This window comes from Saimiri boliviensis, chromosome 2 (genome assembly GCF_048565385.1).
Source record: "Saimiri boliviensis isolate mSaiBol1 chromosome 2, mSaiBol1.pri, whole genome shotgun sequence".
NCBI classification, from domain to species: domain Eukaryota; kingdom Metazoa; phylum Chordata; class Mammalia; order Primates; family Cebidae; genus Saimiri; species Saimiri boliviensis.
The window spans coordinates 146,576,524-146,601,531 of record NC_133450.1 but is presented as its reverse complement, the minus strand read 5'-3'; the positions used below and the strand labels follow the sequence as shown (position 1 = coordinate 146,601,531).

At 42.4% G+C, this 25,008-nt stretch overlaps 2 protein-coding genes across 20 annotated transcripts in view; one reads left to right on the top strand and one right to left on the bottom strand.

The window, feature by feature from the left end:
- RFK (riboflavin kinase) overlaps nt 1-25,008 on the bottom strand; it is a 224,068-nt gene that overhangs the window by 160,651 nt on the left and 38,409 nt on the right. For 10 of the 17 annotated variants that reach the window (XR_012516535.1, XR_012516519.1, XR_012516523.1 and 7 more), the window contains exon 4: nt 2,267-2,725. The gene's annotated coding sequence lies outside the window, so the exon portion shown is untranslated. The remainder of the gene's footprint in view (nt 1-2,266; nt 2,726-25,008) is intronic. The other 7 variants (XR_012516529.1, XR_012516531.1, XR_012516530.1 and 4 more) reach the window with 2 other exon arrangements.
- The window catches only part of PCSK5 (proprotein convertase subtilisin/kexin type 5), a 467,438-nt gene that overhangs the window by 439,516 nt on the left and 2,914 nt on the right, over nt 1-25,008 (top strand). For all 3 annotated transcript variants that reach the window (XM_074394654.1, XM_074394653.1, XM_074394655.1), the window contains 5 exons: nt 172-402; nt 4,168-4,345; nt 8,710-8,927; nt 20,537-20,637; nt 22,430-22,616. In XM_074394654.1, coding sequence (XP_074250755.1) covers nt 172-402; nt 4,168-4,345; nt 8,710-8,927; nt 20,537-20,637; nt 22,430-22,616 — 915 coding nt within the window. The remainder of the gene's footprint in view (nt 1-171; nt 403-4,167; nt 4,346-8,709; nt 8,928-20,536; nt 20,638-22,429; nt 22,617-25,008) is intronic.

The following is a 25,008-nucleotide window of genomic DNA, read 5'->3' as shown; positions in this document are numbered from 1 at the left end:
AATGGTCCACCCCAGAGTTCAAGGGCTGTACCCAACTTGTTGGCCTAGAGCTCTGGAAATCTCTGGAAGAAATGTGGAAGGACTGTGAACATTCTTTGCAAGGGGAAGCCATTCCTCCAAGGACCACCCTGACCCTCGCTCACTCTGTCTGCCACCCCTCCACGCCCGCAGATTGCCACAAATCCTGCTTGACCTGCTCATCATCTGGGACCTGCACTACCTGTCAGAAAGGCCTGATGAAGAACTCCCGTGGGAGCTGCGTGGCCATTGAGGAATGCAGTCCCGACGAGTACTGGGATGAGGATGCTACTAGGTGCAAGCTCTGCCACGCTAAGTGCTTCCACTGCACGGGGCCGGCGGAGGACCAGTGCCGCACGTGCCACAGGGACAGCCTGCTTCTCAGTGAGTTACTTCTCCAAGGAGGGCTTTGTGTTTCCCTCCCTCTGGGAAACTTCCTCAAACACTGCCTTGTCCAGTAGATCCTGGCTTCTTTCTTTTTAATTTTTTGCTTTGTGTTTGGGAAATGATGCAAGAGTGAGAACCATACAAAGAACAGCGCACGGATGGGCTTCACCCAGTTTGCCCATTGCTCATCTTCTACCCCATTTGCTTTATCATTTGTTTGCGGCGCTCTCTCCCTTCTCGCCCGTTCTATCACACTCTCTCACTCTCTCGGTGTATACATGTACATCATTCCCAATATTATTTTTTTGAAGCCATTTGTGGGCAAGTTACATAGATCGTGGCCCTTTTCCCGTAAATATTTTAGTACCTATTTCCTCAAATTCGTGTTATTTTCTCACATAACCACAGGATAGTTACCAACTCTGGTAAATTTTCCGTTCATACGATACTTTAGTACACTCTCCATATTAAAATTTTGTCAGTTCCCCTTTAGGTCTAGAGTCACTTGTTTCATTTCACTTCCATGTCCCCCCATTTTGTTGTTGCTGTTGTTTTCGGTTTTTTTGGTTGTTTTGGTTTGTTTTATTTTCTGAGAAGTCTCACTCTGTTGCTCAGGGTGGAGTGCAGTGGTATGATCTCAGCTCACTGCAACCTCTGCCTCCTGGGTTCAGGCAATTCTCATGCCTCAGTCTCCTGAGTATCTGGGACTGCAAGTGGGCACCACCACATCCGGCTAAATTTTTTTTGTATTTTTGGTAGAGATGTGGTTTCACCATGTTGGCCAGGCTGGTCTTGAACTCCTGGCCTCAAGCAGACTGCCCTCCTCAGCCTCCAAAAGTACTGGAATTACAGGTATGGGCCACTGCACCCAGCCACTTTTTTGTTTAAGAGAAAGGCGGCCAGGCGTGGTTCCCAGGCTGCTGGAGTACACTGGCATGATCATGGCTTACTGCAGCCTTGAACTCCTAGGCTGAAGAGATCCTCCTGCCTTAGCCTCCCAAGTAGATGGGATGGGATTACAGGCATGAGCCACCATGCCTGGCCCTTCCATGTCATGTCCAGCTAATTTCTTTTTAAGAGACAAGGGTCTCACTGTGTTCCTCAGGCTGGTCTCAAATTCCTGGGCTCAAGCTATTCTCCTGCCTCAACCTCCCAAAGTGTTGGGATTACAGGCGTGAACCACTAAGCCAGGGCCTTCCATGTCCCTTTAGCCTCCTTTAATCTGAAATGTTTCCATGGGCTTTCTTTCTCTTTCACAATATCAATGCTTTAGACAAATACAGTCTTCATTTTTCCTTTTGGATGGGTATGAAGTTGCCCTGTGATCAGCTGCAGAGTGGGTGCTTGGCCAGAGTACTTCACAGGGTTGTTGTGTCCTCCAAGAGTCACACCTGGAGGTGCACGATCTCGGTGGTATTAATGTTGATCATCTGACCAAGATGTCCAGTTTCCCTAATGCACAATTACTATTTATTCCCTTGTAATTAATAACAATTAATAGTAATTACTGTTTAGTCCCTTGTAATTAATAGCCCAGGTTGGGTGCAGTGGCTCATGCCTATAATCCCAGCACTTTGGGAGGCCAAGGCAGGTGGATCACAGGGGCAGGAGTTCAAGACCAGACTGGCCAACATGGTGACACCCCATCTCTACTAAAAAGTACAAAAATTAGCTGGGCATGGTGGCTTGTACCTGTAATTCCAGCTACTTGGGAGGCTGAGGTAGGAGAATTTCTTGAACCAGGGCCTGGGAGGCAGAGATGGCAGTGAGCCGAGATCTCACCACTGCACTCCAGCCTGGCCTACACAAAGCGAGACTCCATCTCAAAAAAAAAAAAAAAAAAAGTAGCCTGTGGGCTTACACTTTAAGAACATGTAGATATTCAGTTCCTCATCAAAATTTCCCCTCCATGTAGCATGGCTCATTAAGAAATCTTCTTAAGTAAAATGTGGCACAGTTCAAGGTTGGCCATGTCCCTCAGATCAGATTTGAAGGTTATTGCTAATACGAAGCAATGTCCTCAGGTTTCCCGGGATACTGTGACTAGGCTTAAAACAAGCAAGGGAGAAAGAAAATGAAATAAAACTTAACCAAAAAAGAAGCCATAGGAGACAGAAGAAACAGATGAATATGGTGAAGACCAGGAAGTATGAGCACTCTTCTCCCCTACCAGAAGGGTGAAACTCCAAATAGACATATGTGGTAGGCTGGGCGCAGTGGCTCACGTCTGTCATCTCAGCACTTTGGGAGGTCGAGGCAGAAGGATTGCTTGAGCCCAGGAGTTCAAGGTCAGTTTGGGCAACATAGTGAGACTTCATCTCTACAAAAAAATAAAAAAATCAATTAAAATTTACAATTTACAATTTTTAAACATTAAAGGAAATGTTTTAAAAGACATGTACGGCAAGCTTTTCTTCTTCATGTTGAGCAAGGACGCCATCCCCCTGCTAAGACACAGGGAGACCCGTTCTCAGTATCATTCCTGATCATTTCACAATAGAAAACACTCAAAGAAACCAGTCTTCGCTCTCCAGCTGCCTTAGCTCCTGGTCCACAAATCTCTGTGACTCTCCTTCCCAGCACTTGCTGCTTCGCAAAAGCATTCCCTCCAGCCACGTCTCCCATGTACTCTCACCCCTTGGGACCTTCTTTTCTACTTATCTCCAATCTAGAGTACCACCAGTAATCATCTAAGATGCCTTCATACAGAGGAGAAGACATCTTGCTTCCACAAAGTGGTCTTCCCCTCGATGGAAGCTGTAGATTAGACTAGAACTGAGGCTTCAGCGCTGGTGTAGGACACAGAGCTGTAGCCCCCTGGGGATGGGCCCAGATTTGCTCAGCCTGGTCTCCTCACATTCTCTCCACCCTGTCCCACACCACCACACCACCAGGGTCAGGCTATTTATAAACTAGATACTTTTTTGGACGTTGTGGTAGACTGGATAATGGCCGCCCTGAAGACGTCACATCCTAATCCCCAGATCCTGTCAATGTATTACTCTGCTTGGTAAAAGGGACTTTGGGGCTGTGATTTAATTAAGGATCTTGGCATAGAGAGATTAGCCTGAATTATCCACTTAGGCTCAAAGCCATCACAAAGGGTCTGATAAGAGAGATGCCAGGGGATCGGAGTCAGTAGAAGAAGGTGATGTGATCAGAAGCACAGGGACAGAGAGAAGATACTGCACTGCTGCCTTTGAAGACTGAAGAAGGGGCCATGAGCCAAGGCATGGAGGTGAACTCTACTGAGTGGAAAAGGAAATGAAACAGATTCCCTCCTAGAGCCTCTAAAGTGAACAGAGCCCTGTGGGTCTGTTTGGACTTCTGACCTCTAGAAAAGTAATAAATTGTTGTTTCAAGCCCCCAGAGCGGGGATACTTTGTAAGAACAGCAGTAAGAGACTAATATAGAGGTAATCTTCCTTTAGGAAACTAGAGCTTCCCTCTAGTTAACCGGATACATGAGCTGGACAATGAGCCATGGCCAACATCCACAGTCGCTGGACTGTAGTTTCTGTTCTACCCACCACGGCTAATCCACTGTGACCTCTGTTTTCCTTGTATTCCTCATGGCCTTAGGGCAGTTCTGTTTCTTGGACACTCATCTTAGTTCCCAAGCATATCCATCAACTCACAGGGACATTGTCCCATTCCTCCTGGAGCCCTCTCCTCCCTGCCACCATGGCACACAGGAGGGTGAACACAGGGGAGACATGTGTCATGTTTGATGTCCAGAAAGACTTTCTTCCTCCCATGACAGACACAACCTGTGTGAAGGACTGCCCAGAGGGCTACTATGCCGATGAGGACAGCCACCGGTGTGCCCGCTGCCACAGCTCTTGCAGGACGTGTGACGGGAAACACAGCAGACAGTGCCACTCCTGCCACCCGGGCTGGTTTCAGCTGGGAAAAGAGTGCCTGCTCCCGTGCAGGGAAGGGTAAGTGCTCGATACATTTTCCCCCATGTAATTGCACAGCCACACTGGATATCAACCCATTTTACAAATGAGGAAAGTAAGATTCAGAACACTTAAAAAACCAGGTTGAAGTCTCAGTGCTAGCAAGGAGCAAAGATGAACCATTTCACCATAACAGAAGAGAAACAGGAGAGGCAGAGTGACCCAGTGAGTTAACGCAAAGGGTCAGATTGACCGGCCAGACTCACATGAGCAATTGATCTTCCTCAGCAACAGTCCTCACTGATAATTCAAAGCATATTGGCAGCTGGGCCCCGTGGCTCAGGCCTGTAATCCTGCCTACGTGGGAAGTTGAGGCTGGAGGATCACTTAAAGCAAGGAGTTTGAACCAGCCTGGGCAACATAATGAGACCCCATCTGTAAAATATTAAGATAAGATTAGCTGGGCATGGAGCCATGAGGCTATAGTCCCAGCTTCTATGGGAGCTGAGGTTGGGGATGATGGTCACTTGAACCCGGGAGTTGGAGGCTGCAGTAAGCTATGATTGCACCACTGCACTCCAGCCTCAGTGACAGAGCAAGACCTTGTTTCTAAAAATTAAAACAATTTGGGAAAGGGTCTCAGCAATCACAAGGCAGAGGCAAAGCATCCTTTCCTCAGAGAAGCCCAAGACCATTCATGCAGGTTCTTCAGCTTCGGGATTTGTTCTGATTCACATTTAAAATTCAGGATCTCACATTCTCCCAATCTGCTTATGTGAGGAGAGCAGTGCATGTGGAACATTGATTTACAAAGGAAACAGTTCCATTAACATCTCCACTTATTCCCCATTCATTCTCCAACCTGTCATGCCCTCCATAAATCCACAAATTACAAGTTTTGTTATCATTAACAACCTAGACACACACTTGATGTATCCCTCTAAAAGCATTTCACAGATAAGGACTCTATTATTTTTCTGCTAGGAAAAACTGTGTTATCAGAAGGTCTGATTGCCAGCATATTTGGAAGAGGGTTTGACCGAGTGGTCCTGTTTTGTCCCCCTGGGCATTCCCAGTAAGGAGCAAAAGATTGATAACAGGCCTGTTGCTGACTCTTTCTACCCAATCAATAACCTAGGGCACTGGGAGTTTCCAGACCCAAATCGAGGGCTGTAACCTTAGACCTTCCTCAAATACTTTCGCCCAAATAGACACATCTCTTCAGTCCTATAGCAGTTACTGCTTTTTTTATTCATTTTAGTGCTATATGCTGCCTTGCATTTCGATTGATCTCATTCATTCACTTATTTTATTTAACACGTGTCATGACGAGCACTCTGTATGTATGAATAAGATGAATAAGACAAAGATCGACTGTGTTAGTTTGTTTTCACGCTGCTGATAAAGCCATACCCAAGACTGGAATATTTACAAATGAAAGAGGTTTAATTCAACTTATAGTCTCACGTAGATGGGAAGGCCTCACAATCATGGCGGTCGGCAAGTAGGAGCAAATTACATCTTACGTGGATAGTGGCAGGCAAAGAGAGAGAATGAGAATCAAGTGAAACGGGTTTCTCTTTATCAAACCATCAGATCTCATAAGACTTATTCATACCACAAAAACAGCACGGGGGAAACTGCCCCCACAATCTAACCATCTCCCACCAGGTCCCTCCCACAACACATGGGAATTATGGGAGTACAATTCAAGATGAGATTTGGGTGGGACACAGAGCCAAACCATATCACTGACCTTTTAGAGTTTATTTTTATTTCATATGCCTGTTACCCCAAAAATTATAAACTCCTGGAAGAAAAACACCTCTTCTGTCTTACATTTGCTTCTACAACACTCAGCACAGAGCCACAATTAGCAGCTCTTGAAAAACACCAGCCAGGCGGTGGCTCATGCCTGTAATCCCAGCACTTTGGGAGGCCAAAGAGGGCGGATCACAAGGTCAGGAGTTTGAGACCAGCCTGGCCAACAGGGTAAAACCCTGTCTCTACTAAAAATACAAAAATCAGTGTGGCATGGTATCACATACCTGTAATCTTAGGTACTCGGGAGGTTGAGGCAGGAGAATTGCTTGAACCCGGGAGGCAGAAGTTGAAGTGAGCCAAGATCACACCACTGCACTCCAGCCTGGGTGACAGAGCAAGACTATATCTTGGAAATAAGGAAAAACACCAGTCATATAGATCGAGGAAGAAAGGGCCCTGCCAGACAAGAACAGGGATGGATGGCTGGGGACAGTGGCTCATGCCTGTAATTCCAGCACTTTTGGAGACTGAGGCAGGCAGATCACTCGAGGCCAGGAGTTCAAGACCAGCCTGGCCAACATGGTGTAACTCTGTCTCTATTAACAATACAAAAATTAGCAGGGTCTGTTAGCAGGTGCCTGTGATCCCAGCTACTTAGGAGGCTGAGGCATAAGAATTGCTTGAACCTGGGAGGCAGGTTTCAGTGAGCCAAGATCATACCACTGCACTCCAGCCTGGTCAACAGAACAAGATCCTGTCTCAAAAAACAAAAACAAAAACAAAAAATAGAACAGGGATGAAGCTACCTGGCTTAGCCCTTCTGCATCACCATAGTAAGTGTCTAAAAAGACCTGGATCCTGTCTTCCTCAAATCAAGCCAGTAAATATTCTCAAGCACAAAAAGGGTGCTTGATCATCTCGTGATCTAAATAGAATGCAGACCAGGGAATTAAGAAGACAATTGTTCCACAGTGTGTGAAGTTACCCAGGGCTGGTGGGGAGAGGCACAGGTTGTCATAGATCTCTTTAATACAGAAGAAATGGAATATTCATGAGGTATAAGAGGAAAACTCTTCCTTTTATAAAATCAGTGTTCCACATGCTTGCCATAAGCCTCTTATGTTAAACCTCTGCCTTGGGAAAGTAGGTATATACTTCTCTGCACCCTATCCAAACCCACATAATTATTTTGGTGTTTAACTCAGAGAAGTTTCTTAGAAGCCTAGGTTATTGCTTGTGCTTATGCATGAGATACTTTTCAAGGCTGGGAGGCTCAAGAGATGAATCCTCAGAGCAAGCAGTGGTATTGTACTCTTTTAATCTGATCCAGTAAACTCTTCATTGTCTCTTTCAGCCTTACTCCTTGATAACTTTAAAAACCTACTTGGAATTGATAAGCTTTCTTTCGCAGAGTTCCTACTGATGCTTTTCATCTTTATAACGATCTATAATAAAAGCATTAGGTTAAAAAAATTGGGGGATGCTGTTTAAGAGTTAAAAAGTATTTCCACTCACAATGTGTCTTTATATTATTATTTGATTCTGCAACAATCTCATGAGGTTGATATGAGTTCTCTTCATTTTACAGATGAAGGAACTGAGGCCCACAGGGGTAAGTGACTTGCCCGAAGTCACGTAGCTACTAATACATGGCAGAGCCAGGAGTAAAAATTTGATTCCCTCTGCTCTGTGTAGATTTCACTTTTCCCTGATGGTTTCTTGAGTCTTACGTGGCCTTTGTCAACTATTCAGTCCATCATTGCGTTGTCTCTCGGATACAGATTGACACATGGTAGTCATTGTTCTTCACATAACTGCAGAAAGTGAAGCAAGTCTCAAGTTACCACAAGCTGGGCCACTGAGGTACAAGTATACTCACTCAGATCAGTGACAGGTGCCTAAATAGAGGAAGGCTCACCGTAACCTAGGCATGGTATGAGTTTTCAGCAAGTTCATGGAGCTGAATTAGTCTACCAAAAAAGCCTCCGGGGACCTGTAGTTTTGCACCAGAGAAACCAAAGATGAACCTTTAGGTTTCTAGGATAGGTTTAGTGTGCTGATGTCTAGAGATACAGAGATGAATCAGATGACCTTTAGAAGTTCATCCTTAGCAAGAATTTCTTTACCCTCTTTTAACCTCCCAAAGTGTTGGGATTACAGGTTTGAGCCACTGCACCTGGCCTGGATGGATCTTTTAAATGTATCTCTGAATGGCCAGGCCAACATAGTGAGATACCCATATCTATTTAAAAAAAAAAAAAAAAAAAAAAACCCTTCCATTCCCTGAGGCCAGCTACTAACCGCAACTTAAAGCACGAATTTGGAGAGGCACCTGGAACAACAAGGCAATGGTAGCTAGTAACGATGTAGGTGCTACGAGGTGTGGTAAGCAGTGGGTCTTTTCATATGTGTTACCCAATTTAATTTTCACAAAGAGTAGGGGAGGGATTGGCCCAGTTTACAGGTAAGAACACTGGGAATCATTGGATTCATTAGTAGCATTAGCGGTGATCTAATGAGTAAGGTAAAGAGGCGAAAGTCACCCAGCTTTTAAATGAAACCGGACTACCATGTTTTCCACCGCAACCAATTTAGGAGCAAAGCTTCGTATGCCATCTTTTCTTCTCCCTTGGTTTCAGATATTACGCAGAAAACTCCACCGGCCGGTGTGAGAGGTGCCACAGGAGCTGCGAGACGTGCCAGGGCCCACAGCCCACAGACTGCCTGTCTTGCGATACATTTTTCTTTCTCCTTCGCTCCAAAGGAGAATGTCATCGCACCTGCCCAGACCATTATTATGCTGAGCAAAGGACACGGACCTGTGAGAGATGCCATCCGACCTGCGATCAATGCAAAGGTGAGAGTCTGTCTGTCATTTTGCACGTGGTATAGAAAAATGAAAGGTTTTCTTCCTTCTTTGCTCCTGTCTCCCTTCTCACCACCTGGAGCTTCCTCCTGCTTTCTCACCTCATGTGTCATCCTCTCTAGCATAAATGCCCTCTGTTTGCTCTTAACTTCCACATCTTCCCTCTAACCTTTGCTGCGCCTGCCCATCCCCCATCCTTCAAGGCCCAGAAACAGACACCATCTCCTCGAGGAAGTATTGTTTGCCCACTCATCATTTTCCTACTCTACCTGTCGAATCACTGGGGGAAACTTGTTTATTTTCATTACTTTCACTATTCCCTGAGACTTCTGCCTCACAATCTCCCAAGCTCCATGCCTCTTTTACAGAAGCCTAGTTGCCTGTCCCAGAGATCCTTAAGGCTCACCATCTATCCACAAGCCTGGGCCAATACTTTGAAGTTCTCCTTGACTCTTCTCCTTCCCTTGTCGCCCCCCCAACCCACCCACCTCCAACAAAGCGAAACTTCACGGTCTGTTGATTCTCTTTCCCAAATAGTTATCTAATGACATCTTCTTCCATTCTCACTATCCTCATTTTCCATTCTCAATATCTAGCATCACACCTTTTGAAGCAGCTGGCTGGTCACCACATCTGAATCTTGTCCCCACACCAGGTCATCTGGTACGCTAATGCCAGAATGATTGTCCTAAAATTCAGATTTCTCGTTTTTCTTTACATCTTTCCATAAATGTAATCGCCATGAATGCTTCTCAGTATTTAAGAAAGAAGTATGTCTACATTTTGTTAAAACTTTCTAGAAAAATGTATTAGGTGGTAGGATACATTCCTGTTCTTTTCAAAATAATCTCAGCTATTTTTAGTTCTTTTATGTAAATATGTAATCAATTTCATTTTTAAAACATCTTTCATTTTTAAAATGTATTTGGATGTTGAGTGGCATTGCACTGAATTTATTTTGAAGAAAAACCCATCTTTATAATCCTTAGTTATCGTATTTATGAATATGGTACATCTTTCCATTCTATGCATTTATTTACTACCCTACAATAAACTTTTTTTCCTTTTTTTGCCTACAATAAACTTTTAATAAGTGTTTTCTTTCTTTCTTTCTTTCTTTTTTTTTTTTGAGATGGAGTCTTGCCCTGTCACCCAGGCTGGAGTGCAGTGGTGCAATCTGGGCTCACTGCAACCTCCACCTCCTGGTTTTAAGCGATTCTCCTGCCTCAGCCTCCTGTAAGCCTAGCTAAACAGGTGTGTGCCACCATACCTGGAAAATTTTTGTATTTTTAGTAGAGATGGGGTTTTACCATGTTGGTCAGGCTGGTCTCAAACTCCTGACCTCGTAATCTACCCCCCATGGCCTCCTAAAGTACTGGGATTTACAGATGTGAGCCAACGCTCAGGCCCATAACTGTTCTTATATTTAAAAGGTGTTTAAGATTTTCCCATCAATCTCTTTAACATATGTCTTAAGGACTCTTCTTCCACGTATTCTAGAAGTTGGAACCACTTAGAACTACCCAGAACCACTCAGAAGCCGCCAAATATGCCATGTTCTTTCATGCCTCTACTGACTTTGTTTCATTTTCCTGAAGAACAATGCTCTAGGGAACTCTCAACTTAAAGAGTCAGCTTGAGTATCATCCCATCTCCTCCGTGAAGCTTTTGTTAGTCCTCTCAAGAGGATTCTTCCTCCTTAATTCTGTAATACATTGCTTTCTCAAAGAAATTTTATATTACATTTTAATTAAACATGTCCATCTCTCCTACTAATTGTGAGCCCCTCAAGCAAAGGCAAAGATGATACTACATTCATTGTGTATCCCTTGTTTCTACTCTAGAGTGTAAAACGTAAGTGTTCATTAAGTGTCTGTTCACTGAATGAATGAATGTATATGAAACATACTCTTAATGTCTTTTTGCAAATTAAAAAATGTTCAGCTATTAGATCTTCAAAAATTGTTTCTCTATTCTCCCCTCCAATATCTTTTTGTGGAATTTCTATTAAATGGCAATTTAGAGTTTATTGACCTGTCCTTTGTATCCTACCTACTCTTTTATATTTTACCTCTTTGACTCTATATGAGTTATACTAGTTAATTCTTCGGCACTCCATTTCACTCCCTGATTTGTTCTCTGTGTTCAGTCTAAAGTCCAACCCATCTATTTTTTGGTTTTTAAGTGACTATATTTTTACTTTTGAGATTTTTAATTGGCAGTTGCAGTGGCTAATCCCTGTAATCCCAGCACTTTGGAAGGCTGAGGTAGGAGGATCACTAGAGCCCAGGAGTTTAAGACCAGCCTTGGCAACATGGCAAAATCCTGTTTATACAAAAAAATACAAAAATTAGTCAGACATGGTGGCACACAACTGTAATTCCAGCTATTCGGGAGGCTGAAGTGGGAGGATCACTTGAGCAAGGGATGTCAAGGCAGCAGTGAACCGTGATTGTGTCACTGCCCTCCAGCCTGGATGACAGAGTGAGACCATGCCTTAAAAAAAAAAAAATTTCTAATTGTTTCTTTTTCTTATTCATTTTTATTTTTGATCTTTTTGTGTCTTATAATTTATTTATGGATACTATGTCTTCATTTATTTATGGACATCTTAAACATACCAATTTTAAAGACTTTGTCAAATGTTTTTATATCAATATTATCTGATGTAAATTCATGTTCTAATTGTTGACTGGGTTTATCATCTCTTTTTTAACTTTATAAGAGAGACAGAGTCTCGCTGTGTTGCGCAGGCTGATCTTGAACTCCTGGGCTCAAGCAATCCTCCCATCTTGGCCACCCAAAGTGCTGATGTTACAGGCGTGAGCCACTGCACCTGGCCTGTCATCTTTCTTAGCATTCATTTTATCTATACACTTTGGAATGCTGGCCTTAAGCTCATTGTAAATGAAATATTTTGGTTTTGGTTCTTTACTCCCTCTCTTCTTTTATCTTTGCTTCTCACAGTCTAGAAATTTTTTCACTAACTCTATCCCTCTCTCCAACCTGAAACTCAGTCCAGAAACAAGATGTTCCAGTATTCCTGGAGGTGATATTGATGGCAATACAGATGCCATCAGCAATTCAATTAGGAGCTCAGGGGAGTTCTCGTCAGGAGGTTATGTCTACGAAGGCAGAGTCCCAACCTGACTCCCGATTTAAGCTCTAAGCCTAGACTTTGGCCCTTGTCTTGTGTAAAACACTTTTAGTTCCTATTTTGGTAGAAAAGGTGAACTCACAGCCACCATTGCCTACTTCTAGTCCTGGAGCAGAGAAGGTGGATGGCTTGAATCTGACTACCATTTTGCATTTATATTTCCTTCATATTCCAAAGAGATTTCATTTTCTTTGTAAGGCCATGTTTTCTCTCTTTATATTTATTCTATAATTTCATTATGTTTAATGTGAATGGGACGTCAGAACCTGAACTTATCAAATATTATTTTTAATGTGTATGTGTTACTAATTGATAATCAGATTCTTAGAAGAGGGTTATACTCTAAATTATTGCCCAGCCTCACTCTACTAATCCAAATGCCTGGTGGGATGGCAGGAGGGATACTTAAGACTTTTAGATGAAACAAGCAAAGGCCAACCTGTTAGAGCCTGCTTCTAATCCTGGTGGTTGTTGTTGTTTCCGTCTGAAATGATTCATCTTGAGGCAATAGGTTGATAACATAGAAATGCCAAGAATTAGGGAAAATGAGATGAGAAATCATGTATTCCCCCACACTGGGAGAAGACCATCAGCACGTTTCTGTTTAGCTACTGAGCTGAAACTCCTGAACAGTATCTTGATGACATTATATTTTAAAATAACTTCTTCCCGAGTACATGTGAATATGGCCATCTCCAAGTTTAAGGTGGCTTCCAACATTACCTATGTCTTGGTATCTCCAAATCTGTCTCTTTTTCCCAAATGGTTTTCCTGAGCTCCAGTTCCATACATCCAGTTGCTAACTAAATATCTCTAATTGGATGCTCAACAGACACCTCCAACTACCCACCCCACTCCCAAACCAGTTGTTCTGATGCTCCCTATCTGGATAAATGGCTCCACCATTCACCCAGTTGCCTGAGACAGTAACCTGGCCATTACCCTCTGCTCCTCCCCCTCTCTCAATCCCCACATTCAATTTGTCCCCAAATCTTGCCAAATCTACCCCTTAGATGTCTCCTAACTCCATCTCCACTCTCTTGGTATTCTAGTGTCACTGCCATAGTTCAGACTCACCATTCTTTATCTAAATAGTTTACCAATTATTTAGTTGGTCTTCCTATCTTTAGCATTAGTCAGCCTATAATAAATCAGTCTTCCATAGGCTCTTAGACTGATCTCTTTACACAACAAATATAATGACTGACCTCCACGTAAAAACAACTCTCCACTGACCTGAGGATAGTTTTGTTTTTGAGACAGAGTCTTGCTCTGTCACCCAGGCTGGAGTGCAGTGGCACAATCTTGGCTCACTGCAACCTCTGCTTCCTGGGTTCAAACGATTCTCCTGCCTCAGCCTCCAAAGTAACTAAGATTATAGGCACACACCACCACCCCTGGCTAATTTTGTTCTGTTTTGTTTTGTTTTGTTTTATATATTTTAAGTAGAGATGGGGTTTTGCCATGTTGGCCAAGCTGGTCTCTCAAACTGCTGACCTCAAATGATCTGCCTGCCTCAGCCTCCCAATGTGCTGGGATTACAAGTATGAGCCACCACACCCAGCCAGGATAGAATTTTAATTTAGTATCTTTGCATATGAGGCCCGTCAACATAGATCTCTTCTCGTCTTCAGCCTCATCTCTCACCATCTCCTCTCCTATCCTCGAATCCAGGCATAGTCAGTTGTTGTAAACCTGAGCCAACCTCACCCACTGTCCCTCTCTGGAATACTTTCTCCAGCCTGCTCTGCCTGGCTACCTCTTTCAGATCCATTAGAGTTATCACTTCCTCCAGAAAGCCTCCTCTAGACCCTTCATTCTATATTCCTTTAGTACTCTGTGTATTCATTCATCCATTTATTTATGGTGCAATGTTCATACAACCATGAACAAACCCTGCAGCCCAAGCTAGTTTAATTTGTGTAATTGTACTTAGTAGTGTATCAGCACCGTCCAAGAGAAATAAAATGTGATTTAAAATTTTTAGTAGTCATGTTTAAAAAATAAAAATGAACAAGTATAATTTTAGTTGTACACATTTATCCAAAATAGTTGAACATGTAATCTACATACATGTTACCGAGATGTTTTATTTTACACGTACAGCACAACTCAAGTTGCACTAGCCATATTTCAGGTGCTCAGTTGCCACCTGTAGTGGCTACTGTATTGGACACCAAGTAATAATCTAGAGCAATGGTTTCAAATAGTGTTTTAGCAGTGGCCACCTTCCTCAGACCTATTGGGTAAACTGATCCAGGCAGAGCTGCTTGGGTGGGAGCAGAGGAACCACCTCAGAGCCCCATCTGATGCCCCTCCCCGCACCCCTCCCACCATTCCCAGGAAGCCCCTAAGGCAACTCCATAAAAATTCTACCATATAGTGGTTCCCAGTCCCTGTCCATTCACAATTGACTCCCGCCCATGAAAGAATTAGCCTTCCAAACAAACAGCAGTAACTACTCATCAATCCATGTTATCTCTTTTTCATTCCAGAAACACATATGGTTAACGCTCAAAACGTCTAACCAGAATTAGATAACAGATGAGAGAACACACTGAATTGGGGGTGGGATGGGAGTGGTGGAAAGCTGATACTGTCATTGGCCATATGGTGGTGAATAGTGGCTATTTGATTTTTTGAAAAGTTGAAGTTATCTCTGTTACCATGATTATTGGATGTGTGAGACCTTTATCCCAAATAGAGCTGCCTGAAAATAAAATACTTTATTTTCATTTGTGAAATCTGACAACCCTAATTCCAGCCACTGGTGTTGTGCAGTGAGCAGCGCAGTGCAGTGGGGGGAACTTGGTTTCCAGTTAAGATTAGGCAACCATCATTAGGTAAGCTAATGTCTTTTATTGTCAACCAGTCAAAACAGGACAACACTATCCTTGAAGTTATTTGTGGGGATTAGAGAAATGATTCATGATATTGTAAGCACAGTTTGAAAACCAATACCTTTTTTCCAACTTTCATTTTAGATTGGGGGTATATGTGCAGGTTTGTTTCAAAGGTATATTGCCTGATGCTGAAGCTTGGAGTACAAATGAATCTGTCACCCAAGTAGTGAGCGTAGTACCCAATATGTAGTTTCTCAACTCCTGCCCCACTCCTTCTCTCCCTGCTCTTGTATTTCCCAGTGTCTATTGTTCCCATCTATTTTATTAATTTTATTTTTGAGACAGAGTCTCACACTGTCGCCCACACTAAAGTGCAGCGATGCAATCTCGGCTCACTGCAGTTTCCGTATCCTGGGTTTAAGTAATATTCGTGTCTCAGCCACTCAAGTAACTGGGACTACAGGCATACACCACCACCCCTGGCTTATTTTTGGTTTGTTTTTGAGACAGAGTCTCACTATGTTGCCCAGGCTGGAGTGCAGTGGTGCAATCTCAGCTCACTGCAACCTCTGCCTCCCACTTTCAAGCAATTCTCCTGCTTCAGCCTCCTATCTGGGACTAGAGACACACACCACCAAGCCTGGCTAATTTTTCTATTTATAGTAGAGTCTGGGTTTCACCATGTGGGCCAGGCTGGTCTCAAATTCCTGGTCTCAAGTGATCAGCCCACGTTGGCCTCCCAAAGTGCTGGGATTACAGGCAGAAGCCACCACATTTGGCCGAATTCTTATATTTAAATCTTTAATCCATCTTGAGTTATCACCTATATGGTAATTGTAAGGGATCTAGTTTTATTCTTCTGCATATGGCTAGCCAGCTATCCCTGCACCATTTATTGAACAGAGATTCTTTTTCCCATTGTTTATTTTTGTCAACTTTGTCAAAAATCAGATGGTTATAGGTGTGTGGCATTATTTCTGGGTTCTCTATTCTTTTTCATTGGTCTATGTATCTGCTTTTCTATCAGTGCCATACTATTTTGGTTACTGTGGCTTTATACTATAGAAATACTATACATGTCTTTATTTGGGTTTGAGATTTCCTGGGTGAATTAAGGATGATGGTTTTGGGCATTCGCAGTCTCAAAAGTTCATCCTCACAGTATCCTTGAGATTGTATTCAAGGGATGAGAATTACAGGAAAATGGCTTGAACCTGGGAGAAGGAGGTTGCAGTGAGCTGAGATCTTACCACTGTACTCCAGCCTGAGCAACAAAGCAAGAGTCTGTCTCAAAAATAAAAATGAATAAAGTTTAACACATCTGTCTAGAACAGTAGTTAGTGGATGAATCTTGCAGCCCTCCAGAGTGTTTGTACCTCTTCCTCCCGTATTTGACATCAACCCATGAACTTGCCCAGCTGAAGTTCTCTGTCTTTGATACTCATTTTTTCGGCTATCATTCTTTTTTTAATTTTTATTTTTTATTTAATGTTATTTTTTTCATATACTTATTTGCAGTGAGCAGTCCTTTCTTTACTATAGCACACATGTCCCTTGCTGGTTAGGAAAATGTGCTATCATCTGGTTTTGCAACATATAGATACAAAATCTGGAGACAGGTTTTCCTCGTGGGAATAAACTAGGTAGAAGAAAAGATGAGTTCCTTCCTTCTTAAGTCATTAACTCTCATAGTAAGAAATGACGATGCATGAAAGAATCAGGAAAAATTTTGCAACCTAAGTAAGAAATTACCAGCTATATATTTTATTCACTTTGGACTGCCCAACAATTTTAGGTTATTGAAAAGAAAAATATGTAAAAGCATGGAAGGAGGGGTAGACTGGGAAAACGTAACACACTCAGGCCTAATATGTACCTTTCTCTGTAACTGATACTCCGTAATTAGCTAATTCCTTGCCTTTACACACTTAACTTTTTACTTATCCTCCTCATAACATTTTATTTTTTCTATTTTGTTTTTGTTTTTTGATTTTCTGTTATTGTTTCTTCTCCTCATAAAATGGTTTGGAATCAAAATCCAGGCTGAGTAACCAAAGCCTCTTATTCCTCCAAAGATGCACCTCTCTGTGTGGACAGAGGCTCATGAGCAGAGCTCAGAAGAAGTTGCTTCGCTTTTGCTGAATTCATCCTATGGGGTTCAGTCTGAAGGAGAGCAGATGGTGAGCTGCTCTGAGTTTTAAAGCAATGCCAAAATCCCTGTCTTTTAGGTCCCAAAGCCCCTGCAGATCCTTAGAAGCAATGACAGATATAAGATATTAAACTTTAAAATCATAGAAAGCATTCTGGAAATTAACAAACTGCCCTTTGCAAAAGATTCTGGGTACCCTAAGTGTGCAGGTTTGGCAATAAAGCAGTGTAAGAGGTGTAAATGAAGTCCCTGATTTGTCACCCAAAGCTGACAAGTACTGCCCTTAGGTATTGCCTGGGATCTGGGCCTCAGACAATTTATTAATGCTGGTCTTGGAGAAAAATGTAACAAACCATGTCCAGGCGTGGTGGCTCATGCATGTAATCTCAGCACTTTGGGAGGCTGAGGTGGGTGGATCACCTGAGGTCAGTTGTTCAAGACCAGCCTGGCCGACAGGTGAAACCCCATCTCTACTAACGAGAGTAAAACTTCGTCTTTAAAAAAAAAAAAAAGTGTACCAACGTGTTAAGGTAGGAATTTTGTGACCTAACCTAGCTATGGCCTGTTCCCCCTCTTTTAGTGTTTTCTACTCTTAATTTATTTTATTGTAAATTGACAAGTTATAATTATATATATTTATAGGGTACAAAGCGATGTCATGATCTATGTATACAATGTGGAATAATTAAGTAAAGCTAATTAACGTATCCATCAGGCCAGGCATAGTGGCTCACACCTGTAATCCCAGCACTTTGGGAGGCCAAGGTGGGTGGATCACTTGAGGTCAGGAATTTGAGACCAGCCTGGGCAACATAGTGAGACCTCATCTCTACAAAAAAATAAACAAAATGTGGCCAGGTGCAGTGGCTCATGCCTGTAATCCCAGCACTTTGGGAGGCCAAGGCAGGAGGATCACTTAAGGTCAGGAGTTCGAGACCAGCCTAGCCAACATGGTGAAACCTCACCTCTACTGAAAATACAAAAAATTAGCCAGATGTGGTACATGCCTGTCGTCCCTGCTACTCAGGAGGCTGAGGCAGGCGAATTGCTTGAACCTGGCGGGCAGAGGTTGCAGTGAGTCCAGATCGCACCACTGTACTCCAGCCTGGGTAACAAAGCAAGAATCTGTCTCAAAAGCAAAAATAAAAATAAATAATATATATTAGCTGGGTATGGTATGTGCATCTGTAGTCCCAGCTACTCAGGAGGTTGAGGTCGGAGGATCACCTGATCCCAGGAGGTCGAGGCTGCAGTGAGCCGTGATTACACCAATCTAGCCTGGGCAACAGCCTAGGATTACAGATGTGTGCAATTGCGCCCTGCTGAGGTGCTCTCTTTACCACACCATCTGCCTTAGCCACCAGATAGAGGAGGTCCAAATCTACAGCCTCTGTTTCCTGTGAAGGCAATTGGAGAAAAAAAAAAAAACAAGAGTTCGTCACCTCAAATACTTACTCATTTTTGTGATGAGAACATCTGAAATTTACCAATTATGAAAGTACATTATTAAGTATAATCACGAGATGTAATAGATTCCAAAAACGTATTCTTCCTGTCTAATTAGAACCTTATAACCTTTGACCACCATCTCCCCAGTCCCCCCAGCCTCCACTAACCGCCATCTATTCTCTACTTCTATGAGTTCAATTGTTTTAGATTCCACATTAAAGTGAGAGCATGTATCTACCCTTAATTTCTCGTCATTAAAAACAAAACAAAACAAAACAAAAAAAAACTCTCTTTTATGTTAAAAACTGAAGACATCTAAGCTGTATTTTAGAAAAATGTAGAATGGGAAAAAGGAAGAATGGAAATAAGAGAAGATTGATTCTTCCATCAGAGACCACAATTAACGTTCCAGAACATGCAGGAAATTCTGTATGAAGCTAGAGCTAAGGTAAAAATAAAGTGGTTTTGAATTTATATCACTACAGGCAGCTTCCAACCTAAGAAGCAGTTCAGTAGTAAAAGTGTTTATTCTCTAAGCTGTTGTTAGAGCTCAGAATTCATTTTTCCACAGACACATTATAAATGATTGAGCTCACAGATCAGCCACGAAAAGTCAATTTAACTACATTGTGAACGTAAAGGACAGATTCATGGTTCTACTTCAAGTTCAAAAACCACCCTTTATAGGATTTTTCTGATGGGAAGACCTATATTAAGTTCCCACTTACAATACCAGGCATATTCTATGCCCATTAATCTGATGCTCCCATTTGAAAATTATCAGCAAAATGCTCAGGAATTCCTAACAGAATGAGCTAGATTTAGGTCTCCTGTCCCCAAACTTTCCAGAAGTTATTATCCCTTGATACCTGTATAGAAGAAATGTTTGGACCTGTCTTTTTTGGGGTGTCTGAATTAGGAGAGAAGAGTATAGGAAACAGTGTGGTAGAGAGAGCACCTCAGCAAGGCACAATTGCACACATCTGTAATCCTAGGCTGTTGCCCAGGCTAGATTGGTGTAATCATGGCTCACTGCAGCCTCGACCTCCTGGGATCAAGTGATTCCTCCATAGGAAACAGAGGCTGTAGATTCTGACCTCCTCCTCTATTTGGTGGCTCATGTGATAAGGCAGATGGTGTGACAGAAAGAGCTCCTCAGCAAGGAGCGATTGCATGCATCTATAAGCCCAGCTACTTGGAGGCTAAGGCAAGAGGATTCCTTGAGTCCAGGAGTTTGAGATCAGCCTGGGCAACATAACGAGACTCCATCTTAAAAAATAAAACAAAACAAAAAAGAAAGAAAGATCAAGAGGTTATAAGTCAGCAAACTTGAATCTGAATCTTGACCACCACCTGTGTAACCCTGGATAGGTGACATTACATGTCTGGGCCTTACTTTTCATTTCTTAATATTTTTCACATGAGAAATAAATATGAAATAAACGTCAAATTTCTGAGAAGAGAACTTACAGCTTTCAAGGAATTTCAAAGGAATCTATTACCATCATCATGACCCCAAAATTAAGAACCACCAAACAAAATGAACTGCTAAATCCTTTCAGCCCTAGCATTTTAAGTGCCAAGTTCCGTGTTACTTCTCAATTAGAAACTGTCTATTGATGATTTATGCACTTAGTATTGCAATCGTCCAAACAGCTAGTAACATCCTCCACACTAGTTAAGCAATAAGCAGAAGGACAAATAAAGGTTTTATACACTTTCTACATGATTTCTCATTCTCTGAAAATCTTTTCTCTTGCTGTAATAAAAGATCTGTCATCCCTAAATTCTCAATTTTCAGACTGAGAATCTACATCGATTGAACTAATTATATAATTTTTACTTTGTGTGGGAGACTTTTTTCTTTTTCATATCGTCAATCAATTCATCCTTCTTCTTCAATTTATTTGACATATTCCTTGTTTTTAAGTGTTCCGGAACAAACACAGAGGTTGAAATCTAAGGTCAATATCATAACTTAAAAAAGAGTTTTTTCTTTCAGGAAAAGGAGCGTTGAATTGCTTAACCTGTGTGTGGAGTTACCACCTCATGGGAGGGATCTGCACCTCGGAATGTCTTGTTGGAGAATACAGAGTGGGAGAGGTATGGAGGGCTGGGAGTGTGGCGCCTTCTGCTCTCTCTAGAGAGGAACATGAGCTTAGTTCCTGCATGTCATTCTGGGCAATGCAAAAGTCCCAAAATTCTCATACTATAGAAATAGTGTATGTTTAATATTTTAAAATCTTCTACCAGCCAGGCACAGTAGCTCACACCAGGCACAGTGGCTCACACCAGCACTTTGGGAGGCCTAGGCAGGCAGATCATGAGGTCAGGAGTTCGAGACCAGACTGGCCAATATGGTGAAACCCCATCTTATAAAAAAAATTAACCAGGCATGGTGGCATACATCTGTAGTCCCAGCTATTTGTGGGGCTGAGGCAGGAGGATTGCTTGAACCCAATCACACCAGTGCACTCCAGCCTTGGCAACAAAGTGAGACCCTGCCTCAAAAAAAAAGAAAGATTACATGAGTGGTAAGTAACAAAGCTGGATTAAACCTGAAGGATGGTTTAAAAAAAATTTTTTTTTTTTTTTCTTTGAGGAGTGGCCTGGCAAAGGCTGGTATTTGGCCTCAGTATATGTAGCAATGTTATTTTGATCTATATTTTGGGTGTATGTTAGAAAACGGATTCACAGGTTTTTTTTTTTTGTTTGTTTTTTTGTTTTTTTTTACATTATGGGGACAATTTTTATAGGTAATGCCTCAGTTCTGCATAATAAACTTGAGGATGGGACCATAAGTTTGACCACGGCATCCAGTGTCAACAGTTGCCGAATGTATGGCCAAGCATATCGTTTCTTGGGTTCTGTCCTTTATATACATATATTTAACAGAGATGAGGTCTCACTATGTTGCCCAGGCTGGTCCTGAACTCCTTGGCTCAACAGATTCTTGGGCCTCCATCTCCCAAACTGCTGGGATTACAATACATGAGATACAGGATTCAACGAGATAATACAGTTGAGAAAGCACCTTAGCCGTGCCTGAAACACGCCAAGGTGCTCAATAAAAGCAATTTATAGTCCTTCTTTTTCTATCATACCATATTTCCAAAGTTACGGAAGTAAAACAGGAATGCGTCTTCCCTAACCCGCATTTCCAGTGCCAGTCAAGGAATAACTTGTCGGGAAGGAAGCCACTTTCTTCTCATCTCTCTACTTTCTTCCCATAGAGATTTAACTACTTGAGCTACAGAGCCACAACATATATTATTCTGGGGCCAGACTACAAGAATCCAATAAGTACAGAGGCCAAGCAGGTCACTAACATACATGCTGGGTCAAAGAAAACCACAACATAAGCCTGAAGCTTGAAGTGGAAATTGATGTGTCACCTACATATTGGTGACAAAAGGGCAAGTGCTGGGGATTGTGTCAAATAGAAGAGTGAACATCAGGGCCATTGCCATGTGGGAGTGATGAATCCAGTTGACAGGTCTTCTAGTTTCTAAAGAGAAATTAGGAACAAATTTACATGTGAAATACCCCACTTTTGAGATGTGGGAAATGAATGCAAAATATTTTAAACTGAAAGTCAATAGTGCGGGCCAGACAAAACTAGTCCTTGACCTGAGCTGTCCTTGAGAACATGAGCTGTCAGTTCCTAACCCAAACTGTTCTAGACATCTGTTCTCCCACTGTTATTAGCAGATCTCAAAAGGCAGGGCCCAGCCGTGATTCCACCCCATCACAGACAGTTGGTTCTTTCACCCAGCACAGTTAAAACGGACTCAGAACACACCACCCTCCTTATGGAGACAAGGTAAATGCCATCTGGAAACTCCAGTGTTAATACCTCTGCACTCAAAAGGAACCTCTTGGTTGCTCTTAACAGGGAAAGACATTTAACTGTGAAAAATGCCACGAGAGCTGCACGGAATGCAAGGGACCAGGGGCCAAGAACTGCACCGTGTGCCCTGCCAACCTGGCGCTGCACTTGGACGACAGCCGCTGCCTCCACTGCTGCAACGCCTCTGATCCCACCAGTGCTCAGGAGTGCTGTGACTGCCAGGACACCATGGGTGAGGGGAGAACAAGAGCAGCCTATAGAGGAAGGGCATGTGCTCAGGAAGCCAATGGGAACAGAGGGAGGGGGAATGGGAAGTTCAGGAGAATCAATAGGGCTACCTTTTTATTGAGTCCTTACTATGGGCCTACTGTACTTGAAACTTCACGCCCATTGTCTCACTTCATAAGTAGAGATTATCAGTCCCACTTTACAGATGAGGAGACTGAGGCTCAAAGAATTGGATTTGCATTTCCAAGTCCACACCGATAATAAAAGTTTCATCTGGGGACTGGGTGTGGTGGTTCACTCCTGTACTTTGAGAGTTCACGCCTATACACATCCCAGCATTTTGACAGTGTAGGGTGGGAAGATCGCTTGAGTCTAGGAGCATGAGACCAGCCTGGGAAACTTGGAGAAACCCCATCTCTATTAAAAATACAAAAATTAGCTGGGCATGGTGGTTCATGCCTGTAATCCCAGCTACTTGGAAGGCTGAGTGGGAGGATCTCTTCAGCCCAGGAGGCAGAGATTGCAGTGAACTGAGATCGCACAATTGCAGTTCAGCCTGGATGACAGACCAAGATGCCATCTCAATTTTTGTTTAAAAAAAAAAAAAAAAAAAAATGAAGCCAGGCGCGGTGGCTCAAGCCTGTAATCCCAGCACTTCGGGAGGCCGAGGCAGGTGGATCACGATGTCAAGAGATGGAGACCATCCTGGTCAACATGGTGAAACCCCGTCTCTACTAAAAATACAAAAAAATGAGCTGGTGGCGCGTGCCTGTAATCCCAGCTACTCAGGAGGCTGAGGCAGGAGAATTGCCTGAACCCAGGAGGCGGAGGTTGCGGTGAGCCGAAATCGCGCCACCATTGCACTCCAGCCTGGGTAACAAGAGCGAAACTCCGTCTAAAAAAAAAAAAAAAAAAAAAAAAAGCTCATCTGGAATTAGATTCTCTGCTTGCCTCCAAGACTAGAACTCAAGTAGAGCTAGCATTTTATCTTTATGAATCTACTTTGTTCCTTTTTTCATTCTTCTCTCCTGGGAAAAAAATGAAAACAATCAACTATCAAGGAAGCTGATGTCAATATTATCTTGATTCTGTTGAAGAATCATTCCGTGAAAGTCAGCCCAAACCTAGACTTCTCATTAGAGACTGATGACGTTTTAGAAATGAATTTTTCTTGAAGGATAAGAAGTAAAACCCCCTTTACCAATTTCCAGTCCCTCAGCTGTCTCCACGTCTAACCCCATCCATGTGGGTACTTGATTCTCATTGGTCACAAACTTAGAAAGATCTCAAACTGAGAGATTTCTTCTCAAAAAAGAAACACATATTCTTAAAGTATACTTTCTATACCAGAAGTAGATAATTTCCTTGGGGTTCAGAAGTAACATTCACCAACAAAAAGAGATGCCATATTTGTGAGTCTGTCCATTTGTAAGTTAAGAAAACCCCAGACCCATAATTGCTACCAGCCATTTCTCTTTTATTTTTGATCAACATTTTCAATTGGGTTTTAAGTATCATCTTTCCAAAAACATGTTCCTTCTTTTAGCTTTCCTACCCCTCTGAGCACCTGGTTTTCCCTGTTCTTCATACACACCTACATTGAGGGTCTGATTGCCTAATATCCATCCTGTGTCAGCCAAGAATAATAACCCTCACAATATTAACACCTTTAAATGAAACCAGAAGTTTGTGCATGTTGCGTGCAGAGTTTGTGAAAGCCTGTTCCAACTAAGAACTATCTTGTCAGCTTTCCTGATCCCCTGAGGCTCTTGATGAGACACCTGCAGCAATCTGCAAAGTCTAAATGCTCTTGATTACCTGATCCTTCTTTACAGAGACACTCTACCCCCTCAAAGAAACCATATCACAAAGGCTAACCCTGACTCTGCAGACCTGGGATGGAGAATAGTAGGCAAGGCATGATTGCATATGGCACCCCCATAACTGAAACGACCTCGAAAGGATTTTTATATTGATTCTACTGCTTCAGGCAGTATTTATCTCACAGTACCACACACAGATTGCTTATCAATCTCTCCAATGCTTTAATGTTTTCTCCAGGGAAGAATTTTGTGTAGAACTTGCTAATGATTAATGTAATAATGATAGGTCTGTTACTTCAGAAGAAGGAACTCAGCTTGATAAATAAAATCCCATGAGAATTATGATAAAATAGAAAACTTGCTTAGCACTAGCAAAAAAGAAAAATACATAGTCATGATGAATCAGATCTCATTGGTCAATATTTAATAAGCAAAAATCATTGCACCTTGCAGCAGTGTTATATTCATTTATCTAGTGTGTAACGTACCTAGAATCGCTCATGAAAGTATCCCCTGAACAAGGGAGACCCAAGAGGCTCAACAAATATTTATGGAAAACATACTGTGTATTTC